The sequence below is a fragment of the Cercospora kikuchii genome (genome assembly GCF_019650295.1).
Source record: "Cercospora kikuchii DNA, contig_00002, whole genome shotgun sequence".
Classification (NCBI taxonomy): domain Eukaryota; kingdom Fungi; phylum Ascomycota; class Dothideomycetes; order Mycosphaerellales; family Mycosphaerellaceae; genus Cercospora; species Cercospora kikuchii.
The window spans coordinates 4,698,445-4,711,420 of NW_025408583.1; the positions used below are offsets into that span (position 1 = coordinate 4,698,445).

General features: G+C 52.7%; 7 protein-coding genes across 7 annotated transcripts; 2 read left to right on the forward strand and 5 right to left on the reverse strand.

Moving 5' to 3' along the window:
- Window positions 1–57: 57 nt before the first annotated feature.
- Window positions 58–771, forward strand: CKM354_000408200 (uncharacterized protein; the record flags this gene model as incomplete). The annotated part of the gene is made up of 1 exon (XM_044799307.1): window positions 58–771. One exon carries the CDS (start codon window positions 58–60, stop codon window positions 769–771), a length of 714 nt encoding a protein of 237 aa, XP_044655242.1.
- A 771-nt stretch (window positions 772–1,542) lies between these two features.
- CKM354_000408300 (uncharacterized protein) lies at window positions 1,543–3,809 on the reverse strand (the record flags this gene model as incomplete). Its single annotated transcript, XM_044799308.1, has 2 exons — window positions 1,543–3,379; window positions 3,433–3,809. The coding sequence occupies 2 exons, from the start codon at window positions 3,807–3,809 to the stop codon at window positions 1,543–1,545; spliced, it is 2,214 nt and encodes a 737-aa protein (XP_044655243.1).
- Window positions 3,810–4,130: 321 nt separating this feature from the next.
- Window positions 4,131–4,982, reverse strand: CKM354_000408400 (uncharacterized protein; the record flags this gene model as incomplete). Its single annotated transcript, XM_044799309.1, has 2 exons — window positions 4,131–4,568; window positions 4,620–4,982. The coding sequence occupies 2 exons, from the start codon at window positions 4,980–4,982 to the stop codon at window positions 4,131–4,133; spliced, it is 801 nt and encodes a 266-aa protein (XP_044655244.1).
- Window positions 4,983–5,870: 888 nt separating this feature from the next.
- CKM354_000408500 (uncharacterized protein) lies at window positions 5,871–6,527 on the reverse strand (the record flags this gene model as incomplete). Its single annotated transcript, XM_044799310.1, has 2 exons — window positions 5,871–6,130; window positions 6,188–6,527. The coding sequence occupies 2 exons, from the start codon at window positions 6,525–6,527 to the stop codon at window positions 5,871–5,873; spliced, it is 600 nt and encodes a 199-aa protein (XP_044655245.1).
- A 1,315-nt stretch (window positions 6,528–7,842) lies between these two features.
- On the forward strand, window positions 7,843–8,841 carry CKM354_000408600 (uncharacterized protein; the record flags this gene model as incomplete). The annotated part of the gene is made up of 2 exons (XM_044799311.1): window positions 7,843–7,854; window positions 7,903–8,841. 2 exons carry the CDS (start codon window positions 7,843–7,845, stop codon window positions 8,839–8,841), a joined length of 951 nt encoding a protein of 316 aa, XP_044655246.1.
- A 155-nt stretch (window positions 8,842–8,996) lies between these two features.
- On the reverse strand, window positions 8,997–10,062 carry CKM354_000408700 (uncharacterized protein; the record flags this gene model as incomplete). The annotated part of the gene is made up of 2 exons (XM_044799312.1): window positions 8,997–9,906; window positions 9,974–10,062. 2 exons carry the CDS (start codon window positions 10,060–10,062, stop codon window positions 8,997–8,999), a joined length of 999 nt encoding a protein of 332 aa, XP_044655247.1.
- A 620-nt stretch (window positions 10,063–10,682) lies between these two features.
- Window positions 10,683–11,603, reverse strand: CKM354_000408800 (uncharacterized protein; the record flags this gene model as incomplete). The annotated part of the gene is made up of 1 exon (XM_044799313.1): window positions 10,683–11,603. One exon carries the CDS (start codon window positions 11,601–11,603, stop codon window positions 10,683–10,685), a length of 921 nt encoding a protein of 306 aa, XP_044655248.1.
- Between the last annotated feature and the right edge of the window lie 1,373 nt (window positions 11,604–12,976).

A 12,976-nucleotide genomic window follows, 5' to 3' on the forward strand; every position in this document is an offset into this window, starting at 1 on the left:
TTGAGAGTCAGCACATTCACTCTCAGCACTCTTCGCGGTCCACATGAGGCAAACACCATGGGCAGTGAGCTTGATCCCTCGTACGTGCTAGGTCGCAGAGTCCGTAGGAGTTCGCAAGTGGACCGGCGTGTGAGCGAGTGGTTCGAGACGGGCGCAGGAGAATTGGAGCAGCGCCTCAACAGCCAGGACTACCAGCCTCCTTCGGGCAACGCAGGTCCGAGATCCATTCCAATGGCGCCTTCAACATTGTCTTCTGTAGCGCAATCTGCTCAGAGTCGGGGTTCGTATCCAGGCTCAACACAGGTTCCATCTCTGACCAACTATGGATCCACTGTATACAGCGATGTCTCATCCATCCGGAGAGGTTTCGAAGCCGATCAATATCCAAACATATTGGCTAGCACATCCAGTGACGAGGTAGAAGCTTTTCACGACCAGCGACCGGCTACGTGGCAATGCCCGTTTGGTTTCATAGGCTGTGGCCAGATGTTTGAAGATCTTAGGCAGTGGGACATACATTGTCAGGCACACCTCCAGAACCAACTGCCCAGGCACGTGGAATGTCCGTTCCTTCAGTGCGACTGGGAGCACACGGGATCTTCTGGCCAGGATGCCTGGCGCTACCGTTGGCTTCACGTGGTTACGTATCACAGCAGAGGGGGAGTCGCTAAGCCTGGAGCATCCAGGGCCATGGTCCAGCACCTCTACACCAGCAGGCTGATAGACAATGCTGAGGAACAGGAGCTGAGGTCAGTAAGCCAGACACCTTGAGAGCACAGCAGCATTGTATTGACCATGTGCAGGGGGTCCGCAACAGGGCCGTATACCGTGTCTTCCAGCACTTCGCGCCGGCGCGACAGACATCCAGGAGCAAGCCAGTTTCCACGCAGTGGCTGAGCTGAAGGATTGTTATCCAATGAACCGGAGTCGAACGACGCTGGCATGGTGCCGCCTCTTATCTTGTCATGGCGCTTTCCCATGTGGCGCGTACTTCCCTCTAAGTGGAGCTCATAATCAGTCCGGTCAGATCTTGTACTTTCCAGGCATTTTGAATAGTCCATGGATCCTCAGACTGTCGAAGGAGGCTGCTTATTTCATGTTGTTGGATAACCTGATGTTATGAGAAGGATGCAGTCCGGGCGAAGAATGACTCGCGAAGAAGAAGACGAAATTGCGAAATGCCTCAGGCACAACAGGAGAATGGGCAATGTCATGAAAGGCAATGAAGGCGTCAACAGATCTATTTGTATATGCTAATAATATAGCAAGCCGCTGCAATTCATCCTGAATCCTGCATCTGCTCTGCGTAGACCACAAAGGAAACGTGTCGCACCAGTCTTAGGGCGACTTCGCCTCACGGAATTCGCTAACGATGTGAGGCCGCCTCACTTTGGCGCGGCAAGGCGGTCACTCGCACCACGAACCAGATCCGCCTCATCATGTGCCAGCGAACGTGGCATTTGGAAGAGCTTTGTGTGCGTCAGGACTACTGAGCCGTTTGCAAGTAACGCTCTTGAAAAGTCGTGCTGCTGTACTGTACTATCACGCGACACCAGCCTCGAGTCCCGACTCTAGCTCCTTCACCCTCTGCTCCCACTCAGGAGAAGCACGCAATTGCAAATCTAATTCTTCCTTCTCATCCTCCAGCGCCAACCTCTTATCAGCATCAAGACGTGTGAAAACATGTCCGCCTTGGCCATCAAATTGCAGAATCCAGCCATGGTACCTCCATAAGCTTCGCCGATGGCTCACAGTCATCAATGTTATTCCTAGCGCTTTTGCCTCATCATACATGATCTTCTCCACTTCTGGCGTCAGTGATGACGTGCATTCGTCGAGAATGGCATATTTTGGGCGATGGTAGAATAGTCGGGCGGCAGCGACGCGCTGCTGGAAGCCTGTGCTTAGAGCCTCTGGCCATTCCTGCTCGGCATTCAGACCACTGGTGTCGATCTGTGATCGCCCTCGGTTTTCTGCTGGGCTGTTTGAGGCGCTTGGGTCGTTGGTGTTCTGCGAGCCAGATATGCTGAGCAGGGATTCAAGGCCCAGCTTAACCATAATATCAACCAGGTCCTGGTCTCGAATGCCCTTGGCACGCATATCGAGGAGATTATCCGGGTAGAGAATCTGTTGTCGCAAAGTGCCCTTGCTCAAATATGGCCGCTGTGGAACATAGAAGATGTCTTCGTTGGAAGGTTTCCGAACCATGCCGCCATATACCGGCCACAGACCACCAAGAATGCGGAACAAGCTGCTCTTACCGCATCCATTTGGCCCCACGATCAGCATATGGTCGCCTTGTTTGATGTGAAACGATAGGGCTTTCACCAGAATGTCACCATTTGGAGATACAATCGGCACGTTCTCGAATTTGATGTCGTCTCCCTCTTCGAGTTCACCTCTCCCAGCCAGGATCTGAGCGTTGTCTTCAGTTGAGGCTGAAGATACCAAAGCCCTTTCGAAATGGCCGCGCTGAATATCTGCAATCACGTCTAGAAGCATGCTGACGCGGCTTGTGTATCCTGCCAGTTCGGAGACCTCCTTGTACGAGAACATGAGTCTGCCGAAAGCATCGCTCGACTGCAAAAGCAGTCGTCTGTTCGTGATGAACGATTCCGTCCGGTCGCCAGTCCCCTGGCCACCAGGCTGCGCTCCAGGCAGTTTGAAGAAGACCGGAACACTGCACAGCAGGAGGCCGAGTGATCCCCAGAAGTATTTGACCACGAATTCTTCCATGATTCCGTGGTACAATCGTCTTCGCAGTATCCTATTCACGTGCCGGATGAGTGTGAAATAACCTTTGTCGACCATGTCCTTTTCTGCATCAGCTCCATCATACAGCGCAATTTCTTCGCTGTAATCGATTAGACGAGAATGCTGTGCTCTGAATTCACCCTCCAATTTCGCTTCTTCCGCAACATATTTCCCGAATGGTGGCGTCAGCGCTCTCATCAGGCTGGCGCTCAGCTGGACCATTAAGCTCATAGCAAACAGTCCTTCACCACCAACGCTTCGAGAAAGTGACCAATTGTAGATAACCAGATCCAAGATGGGTTTAGAAAGACTGGAATATAGCTCAGCCAAACTGTTCGAGAACTTTGTGACATCCACTGTGATGAGCTGATCTGCGTTCTTTATCCTGTCGTCCAATGCTGAGAGGGTATAAAAGGTCATGTTGCCAAGGTACAAGTTGTGGATGTAGTTGGTCAGGCGTGCGCGGTACGATAACGATAGGGTGGTTTGGTGGTACGACAGCATCGAGTTCGTGAACGTGGCTGGCACAGCGACGAGCATCCACCACACGAGGCCTTTAAGGAACGCTTTCCCTCGACCTCTCACCAAGTCGCTGACTAGTCGACCATCTAGCTCTGCAACATATCTGAGACATGTCAGCTTCCAAGTAGAGCATACTTACGCTGCTTTCACGCTTACAAACTGATGAGCGTCCGAAGGACGAGAAACACGGAATGACTCGCAAGTAGCCGTGCTTCCTTGCTCTTCCATGATGGTATGCATATTCGAAGAAGTCGTCCAAGACTGCGAAAGAACTCCCTGTTGAGCTCGACCTTCTTCTTCTTGCCATGTTCATCGCCTCCAAGTCCTTTGCGACGATTGTCCGCTGCTCTCGCTGCAGCTGCCTTTTGCTCCTTGATGGCTCCACGAATGCGTTGTATGACAGCTAGAAGAAGAGCGGCATATATCGTCCGCGAGATCTTCGTTCGGTGCGCGACATATAGTGAGGTGAGATCGGAGAGGATCTGCTTGAGTGAACGGTTCGAGATGGTCAAAGGGAGCGACTTGGTCGCCATGTTGTTGACAAGTCGGCGGGTGCGACGAGTACACGCGGTAAGCAGAACATCAAGGCAGTGAAGATGAGGATGACCAGAGTGGACTAAGCCGACGCGCTCGTCGAAGGCATGTGACGCTCGTGAACGTCTGGAGGTGGATGGTGAATGGACGAGCTTGGTGATGCGGCTCTTTCACATGCGCCTCGGTACGTAATCCTTGTCCCATCCTGCCTGAGGCACTGTCACAAGCATCAATGTGCTCTATTCTATTCTCTCAATGTTTGGTGTTGCCGACACCTTCGTCTCCCATTACATTCGTCTACATGCATGGTTTGTGCTCGCTCAAGCATAACGGCCTCCACGTCCGGTACTGCTGCTCTTGCTCGGCGCGTATGCCTTCTGGCTCATTGGCGCTTGTGCAGTGGCCTGTTCTCTGACCCTGCTCCTCCGTCTTTCACCGATGATTGCGGATAGCACATATAGCAACCACATGAAGCCTGCTGCCACCCCATATCCAATGATAGCGCCATTACTCGGTCTATTGAAAGGCATTCTCCTGGCAAGACGCAAGCCCAGACCGCCGTTGATGATTCCAAGCGTCACAACAATTCTTCCGAGCCATAGGTGAAGATAGCTCCAGAGTGTTCGTCGGAGATGCTTCCTGAAAAGGAAGTGATGCAGCAGGCCGAAGAAAGGTTGGAAGAATAGTAAGCCAAGTAGGACGATACCGATAATGGGATGCGGGTCATGGAGCATGTTTCGTGGACCGGTTCGTACAAGCTGCGAAGGAGGTCAGTATCACTCCTATGGCCGGGAAGAATTCTTGCTTACCCAGACTCCCAATCCAAAAGCTGCAATGTACAGGACATACGCCAGCAACTGCCAAACCGCGTGAATGACCCACAGCCCCCGGAAGCTCGCCAGACGGATTAGAATGCCACCCGCTGGGAACAGGAAACCAAAGGCGACTGTTGCCAGCACCGCATGTGCTATGACTTTGGTGCTGTAAGAGTCCGAGAAGAATCCCGAGTTCCCGAAGCCTTGGAAGCCGTTGCTGCTGTAACTGCTCCCGCTGTTGTCGCTGCTGCTGTCACCGCTGCTCCCGCTGCCGCTGTCGTAATATGAACCACCGCTCCAAGCATAAGTCGTCGATATGCAGGCTGTCAGGCATGCTGTCGCTAATCTGAGCTTCATCGTGTACCAGAACAGCTCTTGCGCGGGAGCACTTTGCGAGCGAACAAGGCCAGGCTCGAGGAGAGGGACGCGGACGCAAGAGCGATTGTAGGTGATGCCTGACGTGCAACAGAAAAGTAGAATCGTCCCTGGAGCAAATTGCAGTGACACCTGTGCAATGTCGACTGAAGTCTGAGGAGAGCTTATAGAGGACTAGGTTCGGCGCCTTTCTATGCAATAAGGTGAGCCATCCCAGCCATGCAATGGCTGAGCAGCCACCGCGGCGGAAGGCCAATCCCTTGACGCGCACCAACGGTCAGAGTATAAGCTTACGTGTCTGGGACGCCCGTCACAGCTGCGTTTAGCAGTTGTGGTTGGTAGACGTTCAGACTTGTCGGATCGCGGCAAGCCGTTGGGGATCCGAAAGCTGCGACTCCGCCAAGAACAAGGGTTCTTCACGGAGAACACCAAAGCTTGGGCGGAAATCCATTCGCTTGATGTAAAAGATGACGGCAGCAGGCTGAGCACGATTGTAAAAGGTCCCTCCTTCGTGCTGCAGAGTGCTGCTCCTGGTTGGGCTATGCGCGGGCGCAAAAATTTCGTTTCCTAGGTGGCACAAGCAGACTTCGCGATTGCCTCCCAACATGCAAGCCTTGCTTTCGCACCATGAGACAATCTCATCTAGGACTGTTTGATCATTCAAGATCAGTTCGAACAAGCATTTTGCCAAGCTCAGCGACGATTCTCCAGTAAACGGTCCTAGCCCCGCCACCTGTTGTGGGTGCTATACCGATGCTGGTAAATTTCCGGATGGCAGCCGGAGCGCATTGTCGTTATCGCTGTTCTGTCTAGTCCTGCGGAATGCGCAGTAGCAGACTGTCAGCCTTCCGTGGGTTCCATTAGTCAACCCTACGTTCCGCCTTGAGTTGATCGGATTTCAATCTTGCGGGGCTTCTTCCTCTCCTTAGGTGCGCCGCCCTCGTCCAGCCTCTGTCCATGTTGCTCCGTAGTAGACTGCTCTTTCGTCGGAGTTGCTGCACCTGTACGCTGTTCCTCTTCGAGCGCGTCCGCCACCTCTGCGGGCGTAGCATCTTCGAACCGTTTTTGCACATCGCCCACCTTTATCCATGGTCCATGGATGGCTCCCGTACTCGCGCCCACCAGGCCGCCTAAAAGCATTTGTACGTTAGAGGAAACAAGATCTGGAGTTCACCTTGCCTGCGTACCTATCGCTGTCGTAGGTATAGACAATATTCCGCCTACTAATAGACCAAGCACCGTCCCCAAGCCCATTCCGACGCCCGCACCAATACCTCCGCCCCCAAAGAGTCCTTGCCATGTGCCGCTCTGCATTCTTCGTGCCATCTTGCTGTGGCCATTTGCTTCGACTTCCTTCTCGTAGGCCTCTTTGAACAGCCGCTCTCGCTCGGCAGGTGAAGACGCCTTTGCGGCTTTGTCTTTCAGCTCTTTAGCCATATTTTGAGCTTTGGCGACATTCTGTAATGCGCCAATAGTCTCTTCAAGCTCTTTTCGACTTGGCGGCTTCGACTGATCCTTTTGCGACATGGTGGCTGTTGCGAGCGTCGATGGCGGTGATGTTGCTGTGATGAGTGACGAAAAGAGAGTACAATGTACCTACCAGTGGAATGAATGCATCGTAGTGTGCCATGACTGGAGCGTGTACAGCACGCTGTAGCTGTGACCTCACACTTCGCGGTTCCTGGTTTTGGATGCCGTCTCCACACGTGGGAGACCAAGCTTCGAGTTCTGTCTGATGACACCGACCTCGTCGTTCATCATCACCTCCTTGCTGAAGACACGGAACATTGCACGTTGTGATGTGTGCATCATGTCGACTCTGTCTCTTAGTGCAAGGAGATGTCGACTGGGTGGCAGCAGGACCCTCGGTCACGCCAAGACAGAAAGAAGGCAAGTCAGCACGCTTTGTTCCTCGCTGCCGAAATGCTCTCGGAACACGAGCTGAACTTCCTCATCATGCACCACCCAGACTAAGGTCTTACCAGATCTGTCGTATCACGAAAACCGCATGGCATATATGTATAGCCATCTGAGATCTCTAGTATCACAACGCAAGGCATAGGCAGTCCAAGAACGTACAATTCTGCCAATCAGGATGGCTCGATACAACCTTAATACTCTCGTCTGTCTAGAGCTGGACCGAGACGCGAAAATCGCCTCGAGGACGACAGCAAGAGTCTAATGGTACAAGACAGTCCTTGATGGGTCTGCAAGGTAAGACTTACAGCTGTGCGCTCTGATGACAGTAGCATCATCTTCGTGGAATTTCCCAACCTGGGCATTGCGCACCTGAGTAAACCCGGCTTGTGGTTGTGCAAAAAGGACTGAGTCTACCCGTGTTCGGTCTGAGATATCGTGGCATGAGACACGAGAATCAAGGTCTCAAGCTGCCACGGATTCAGGTCGTACTGGCGCCGCTGTGAAACGATTGCAGGGACGAGATTTGTAGAAGAAGCGCTCCATCCTTATACGCCCAAACTTGACCAGAGTACGCTTTCTCCATTTGAGGACAGCCATACTGTCCTTGACAATCTGAGGTGCATGGTGGCCGACCATCCGCCGCTTACGGCGGTCTCTGTTGAACATCGGGGATAGCAGCCATGAGCTAAGTGCATCTCACAAGGAAGACAACAGAGGCAGAGGCTCGAGCAGAACTTCCAGGCCCCACACGAGGCGCAAGCTGCTCCGTCAACAGGTATAAGGAGGCCGTTCTACGTCTCCAGAGGTCATCATCGCTCATTCAGCTACCACCTTCGCTTGTTCAGCTTTTGCAGTATTTAATTGCTTCAGGAAATCACGACTGCGATAGAATTTGTTCTTCGGCACAATACTCGATCTAACCATGTATTCCAAGGTAGATCGAATCGCTGGAGTCCGATCGAGGCATAGCTGACACATCTAGGCCTTCATTTCCCTTTTGGCTGCAAGCGCCACGGTATTTGCTGCCGCAGTTCCAGGCGATGATGACAAGGGCGGCAACAATGGCAAAGGAGAGCAAGACAATGGTTACGACGCAGGCTACGACTCCGGCTACGACTCCGGCAGCAAAGGCAACGGCAATGGCAATGGTAATGGTAACGGCAATGGCGGAGTCAAGACTGTCACCGTCACCGTCAAAGGCAACACCGAGTGGAAGACGCAGTGGAACACGAGAACTATAACTTCGACTTCAACCAGGAGAGATCCTCCTCGCACGATCACTGTCGAGGCAGACCCGGTCACTCGCACCGTCACGGTCAACGCGGCTCCCGCAGCGACCACGCCTGAGATTCTCAACGTTCGTCTGCACCCCAACGCTGGCTGTTCCTCGAATTCAGTCCGAGGCGATGGCAACCAGGTCGACTACTCCGAGGCGGCCATCGCCGTTCCCGTCAGCCGCAAGGGACGTGGTGACCGCAAGAGCCAGTGCTACAACACGCCCAACGACTTCTCAAGCCTCTCCTTCGAGAGCTTCTTCGGACGCAAGGGCCTCGATGGCTGTACTGTCCAAGTTTTCGATGACCAGAACTGCCAAGGGGGCCGCATCTTGAGATCTATCGGAGTCAACAACAACGAGCGTGAGTGCTACAATGTCCAATCTGGAGGTCAGAACGGCGGCCAGAACGGAGGCCAGAACGGAGGCCAGAACGGAGGCCAGAACGGAGGCCAAAATGGAGGCCAGAATGGCTGGGGCAACTCTGGCAGTGGTCGTGGCAACGGCAACGACGGCAAAGGCAACCAGCAGAATAGCCAACAGGGCAGCCAGCACGGCAACGGCGGCGGCTCCACCAACAACGGATCGAAGGGCGGCAAGAACCAAGGCCCAGGCGCTCAATCCGTCCTCCTCGTCTGCAAGAACTAAGCCTTCCCTTGCCATGGGAAATCGAAGAGACGACCAGCAAAGATGCCACGTGAAAGAGTACAAGCAAGTCGCTGAGATTCCTGGAGTTTTCTACTTTTGCTTCTCTACACTGTCCTTACCGATGTTCTGTGATAGCGCAATAAATATACATACTTCTATTGTCTCGGTGATTTGTGCCCTGTGACGATAGTCATATATCCAATCGGCCATGTATGCAGCCGTCGACGCTGTGTTATCTTCCAGTCGTTGACGATGACAGATTCAATGCCTTGAAGGCTGCTATACTGCCGTCTTGTATGCCCTGCAGCTCTCTCCAGTAGGACAATAGTCTCCTCATTACTTCGTGTTCGAATACAGCTCACAATGCGATCCAATCTCTGCAATACAGGAAGAACCGGAACCACATAGGTAAAGAACAAATGTATCACATCACCTCGAAACCAAAAGACAGAAAACAGAAAGCACATACAATTTTCCAGCACCACAAAGATGAAGCTGAAAATCCGCCGTTCCTGTAATTCAATGATAGTAAATGCATCCGCAGTTTGTAATGTGCTCCGTAGTATTGCAACGGCTTTATTGTCGTCGAAGCGATGGAAAGAGCTCATCAGTCGATAGACCTGCGTACCGTTGGACTCATATCCTTGTCGTAAGGCAGCCTCCTTGTCTCCGCGAGTCGTGCTGCTGATCGCCGCAAACGGGGGTCTTGCGGGATCCACAGCCTGTGGGATGAAAGTGAGATTTTTCGAGAGCGAAGCTTGGTACATCCAGGCGTCGAGTTGGGCATTGGGCTGGAGGTCACTTAGTTGGAACGGTATAGGCTGTCGCTTGGCTGTCCTCCGTTTGCTGTTGATTGAAGATTCAATGTGTGATGCAAGGCGGCCACTGCCGGAGCAGATGTCGATGATGCGCCATGGCTGGTCATCAATATTCAGTTCTTTGATATGTTCATAAATGACTTCCGCAGCGAGAGCTGCGGGCGATTGAGTCTGCACTATGGCATTCTGCCTGATCCAGGCGGCGGCAAAGTTGTCCTGAAGGTCATGGTACACGAATCGAGGAACGCTAGACCGAATGAGCAACTGTCACTTTGCTAGGAAGAAATTTCGGACGTGCCACGAGACGGACATACAGCCAAAGATCTCCAAGTTCCACGAGTTGCCAACGTCCGCCAGGAGCCGCAAAGTTCAGTTTGTCAAGCAAACTTGACAAAGTCATCATTCGCTGCAGGCACGTTGCCTGCAAAAGCTTCGTAAAACCGTTTCTTCCTTTCTTTGGGCAGAAAATAGCTGCCTAGTCCATTTCTAGAAAACGTTCGCAGCCGTTGAGGAGATGGATTGCCGATGTCGTGATGTTCGGCGCTGTGCGTGTTCCAGAAGCGGCAGTGGTGGGGATCCACGAGTGAGACCAGGGTCAAAGCGTGAGCTTGATTTCGATAGACGATCCGCACGGCTCGCGAGTTAATCGATCGCTTATTATACAACTTCAGTATTGAATACGAGAGAGAGCCGAGACCCAACGTCCCTGTCAATACGCAAAACTATTGATCAGTGATCACAATCGTTTGCGAAGAAAATGTGGTGGCGAACTGCCAATAGTTCATACATGTATCGTTCGTATGTAGTATATGTGGGCATTGACGTTGGCCCGTATGCATCTATATGCCTGGCACTAGATTCAGTGCAAATGCGCTCTAGGGGTATCTTCGCGTTGTAAATGCTCAAGACTGATCGTGATTGATGCGAATGTGGCAACGTGATCACAAAAATGCCCCACGCTCAAAATTTCCCTTGATCTCTTCCAATAACGCCTATCCTATCATGATCGTGAACAACTGCGTATCATTGATCGCGCTCGTCATCAGAATGAATTTTTACGACCTCCATTTCTTGATGCGACGAGGGCTTTTCTTCTCCATCAACGGGCCCCAGAGTCCAGACCCATTGCCGATGTCGTTTCCGTCTGCCAGCGACAGGCGTTGCCGGGCATGAGTCACTGTCACTTTCTTCCTCGTCTGACGACTCGCGCTTGTCTCCTGTATGCGGCGAAGGCGGCGATTTCGCAGAAGGACGATCATCGGCCTGTTGGGATCGCTCGGTCTGATTCTTGGAAGTTTCATCGACCTCACTATCGCTTGGCGTAAGTTCTAGTGTAGATATGGTCGACGTTGAGGACTCTATATCGGAATGACGGAGAGTAAATCGTGTAGTCTTCACATCTTCGGTCAAAGGCTCTCGGAAGGCCACCTTCTTCGGTGCCGGAAACATTGGCTTTTGGTGACCGAAGTGTGATCGACGTGATGTTCGCGGGAGCGGAGAGTTGACCAAGATCGATGTTGTGTTGAAAGTGAGCTTGTAAGGAACAACAGTCGAGAATGAATCGATAGAAGACAATGATGATGTAGTTGTCGCAGAAGAAGCAGCAGAGTCGTTTGTTGTACTTTGCTGTATCTGTTCTGGCTCTCGCGGCGAGGAGTCCGTCGCAATCTTTAGTGATGATAGAGTTGGTTTGGTATTTGACTTCTTGTTTTGGGCAGTCACTGGATCCAGGGTATTCCGAAAAGTATTTCTTGCCGTCGGTGATGTTGCAGAGAGTGTCTCAAGTCGTAAGCTCGTTGAGCTCTTTCCAAAGATCGATGGTACGTTGTTGGTGTCCAGCGAGAGTTTTGGTCGTTTGGCCGGCGACCTCGAGGGTCGAAGTGGCGACGGCGCTGAGGTACCACTATATCCCATGTGTTGTGACGGGAGAATGGCAAGTGACATGGTGCTGGTGTCCATTTGTGTGTGAATAGAAGGCTGTGGTGTCAGGTATTGAATCATGCTTCGCCCTCCAAGCACCTGGCACTCTGAGCAAGCGGATGCAGGACGCCAGGCTCAGCGAGGTGGGAGGGACCGCGTGCCGTGATGTAGTGCAGGTGACAAGAGCCTGGTCCGCGTGTGCAGCTTCCTGCTCGTATTGGGCTTACGGCAGCTGGCTCGATTGAGAATACAGTGCTTGGCTTGGGGTATGGCGTCGAGCAAAGCCGGATCGACAGTTCGGCCCTCTGCGTTGGAGGACGGATTGGCACGAGTAATGAAGGGAGGGAGTCAAGCGCTGTTGGCGGGGTTGGTGTTGGGATAGTAATACTATTAGACGCAGCGACCATAGCGGGGTCCTGCAGAGGGTCTGCTCACTGCTTTTAATCCGTGTCGCAATCGGAGCACTGTACAACAGAAATAGAGTAACGAATGGCGAGCGGCACCGTCTGTGGGATCGCTGCGTCTAACGTTAAGCGCTAGCAATCCATGTAGGCGTGGATGGCCACCAAAAAGCCTGTTCGAAAATAGCACACTCGTTTGCGGCCCTAAGCTCAAATGAGCCGGGTGGGGCACAACGGCCAGAGCACCCTGTGGAAACGCTTGCTGCTTCTTCGTGCCCACTGCATTTGCGTCTGGCCTGCTCGTTGAAGCTGTTGTGTTACTGTTTCAGCCGCTGTTTGCGTATCGATTCTGGCTGGGAGACGCATCTCGCTGCATTGCTCTTGTAAGCGCGTGATCCGGGCACCTGAGCGGCACGGCCAAGGCTTAGATGCGAAACACGTTCGTACATTGGTTCGCGGTTGACGACGAACCAAGATTCAAAGCCATCCAACATGCGGAGCCTTTGTTGCCACATGTCCGCGTGTCGTCGCAGACACACAGGACAGCTGGTTGTAACATCGGCAGTAGTGTGATTGCAAGAATATCCCGTCGGTCTGCGGACATACGTCGGCGTCGGTCGCATCGGTGTTCCTGCTTGGGCTGCTCCTACTGACTGCCAGCTCGTCGTCGCTGGATCGGAGTCTGCAGCGTGGACTACGAAAGCACTTCGGCATCTGCCATCATCCTGCTTGTGGCTTGCCGGGCTTGCGTGTTGCTGCAGAGGTTGAGCGAATGTGCTGACGATGCCAAGCAGTCATCCTAGCAGTGAACATGGCGTGCGCAATTAGATGCAGACTGCTTGAATAATGACGCACACTCAAATGTTCATCGCTACTGCATGGCTTCTGGTTTGAAGGCAATCCACCTCATACCATACAAAATGCCTCCAGGAAATCTGCGAGCGTATGTTGTTGCGCAACCCATCTGGTAAGAACGACCCCGATTCTCGGGCGAAA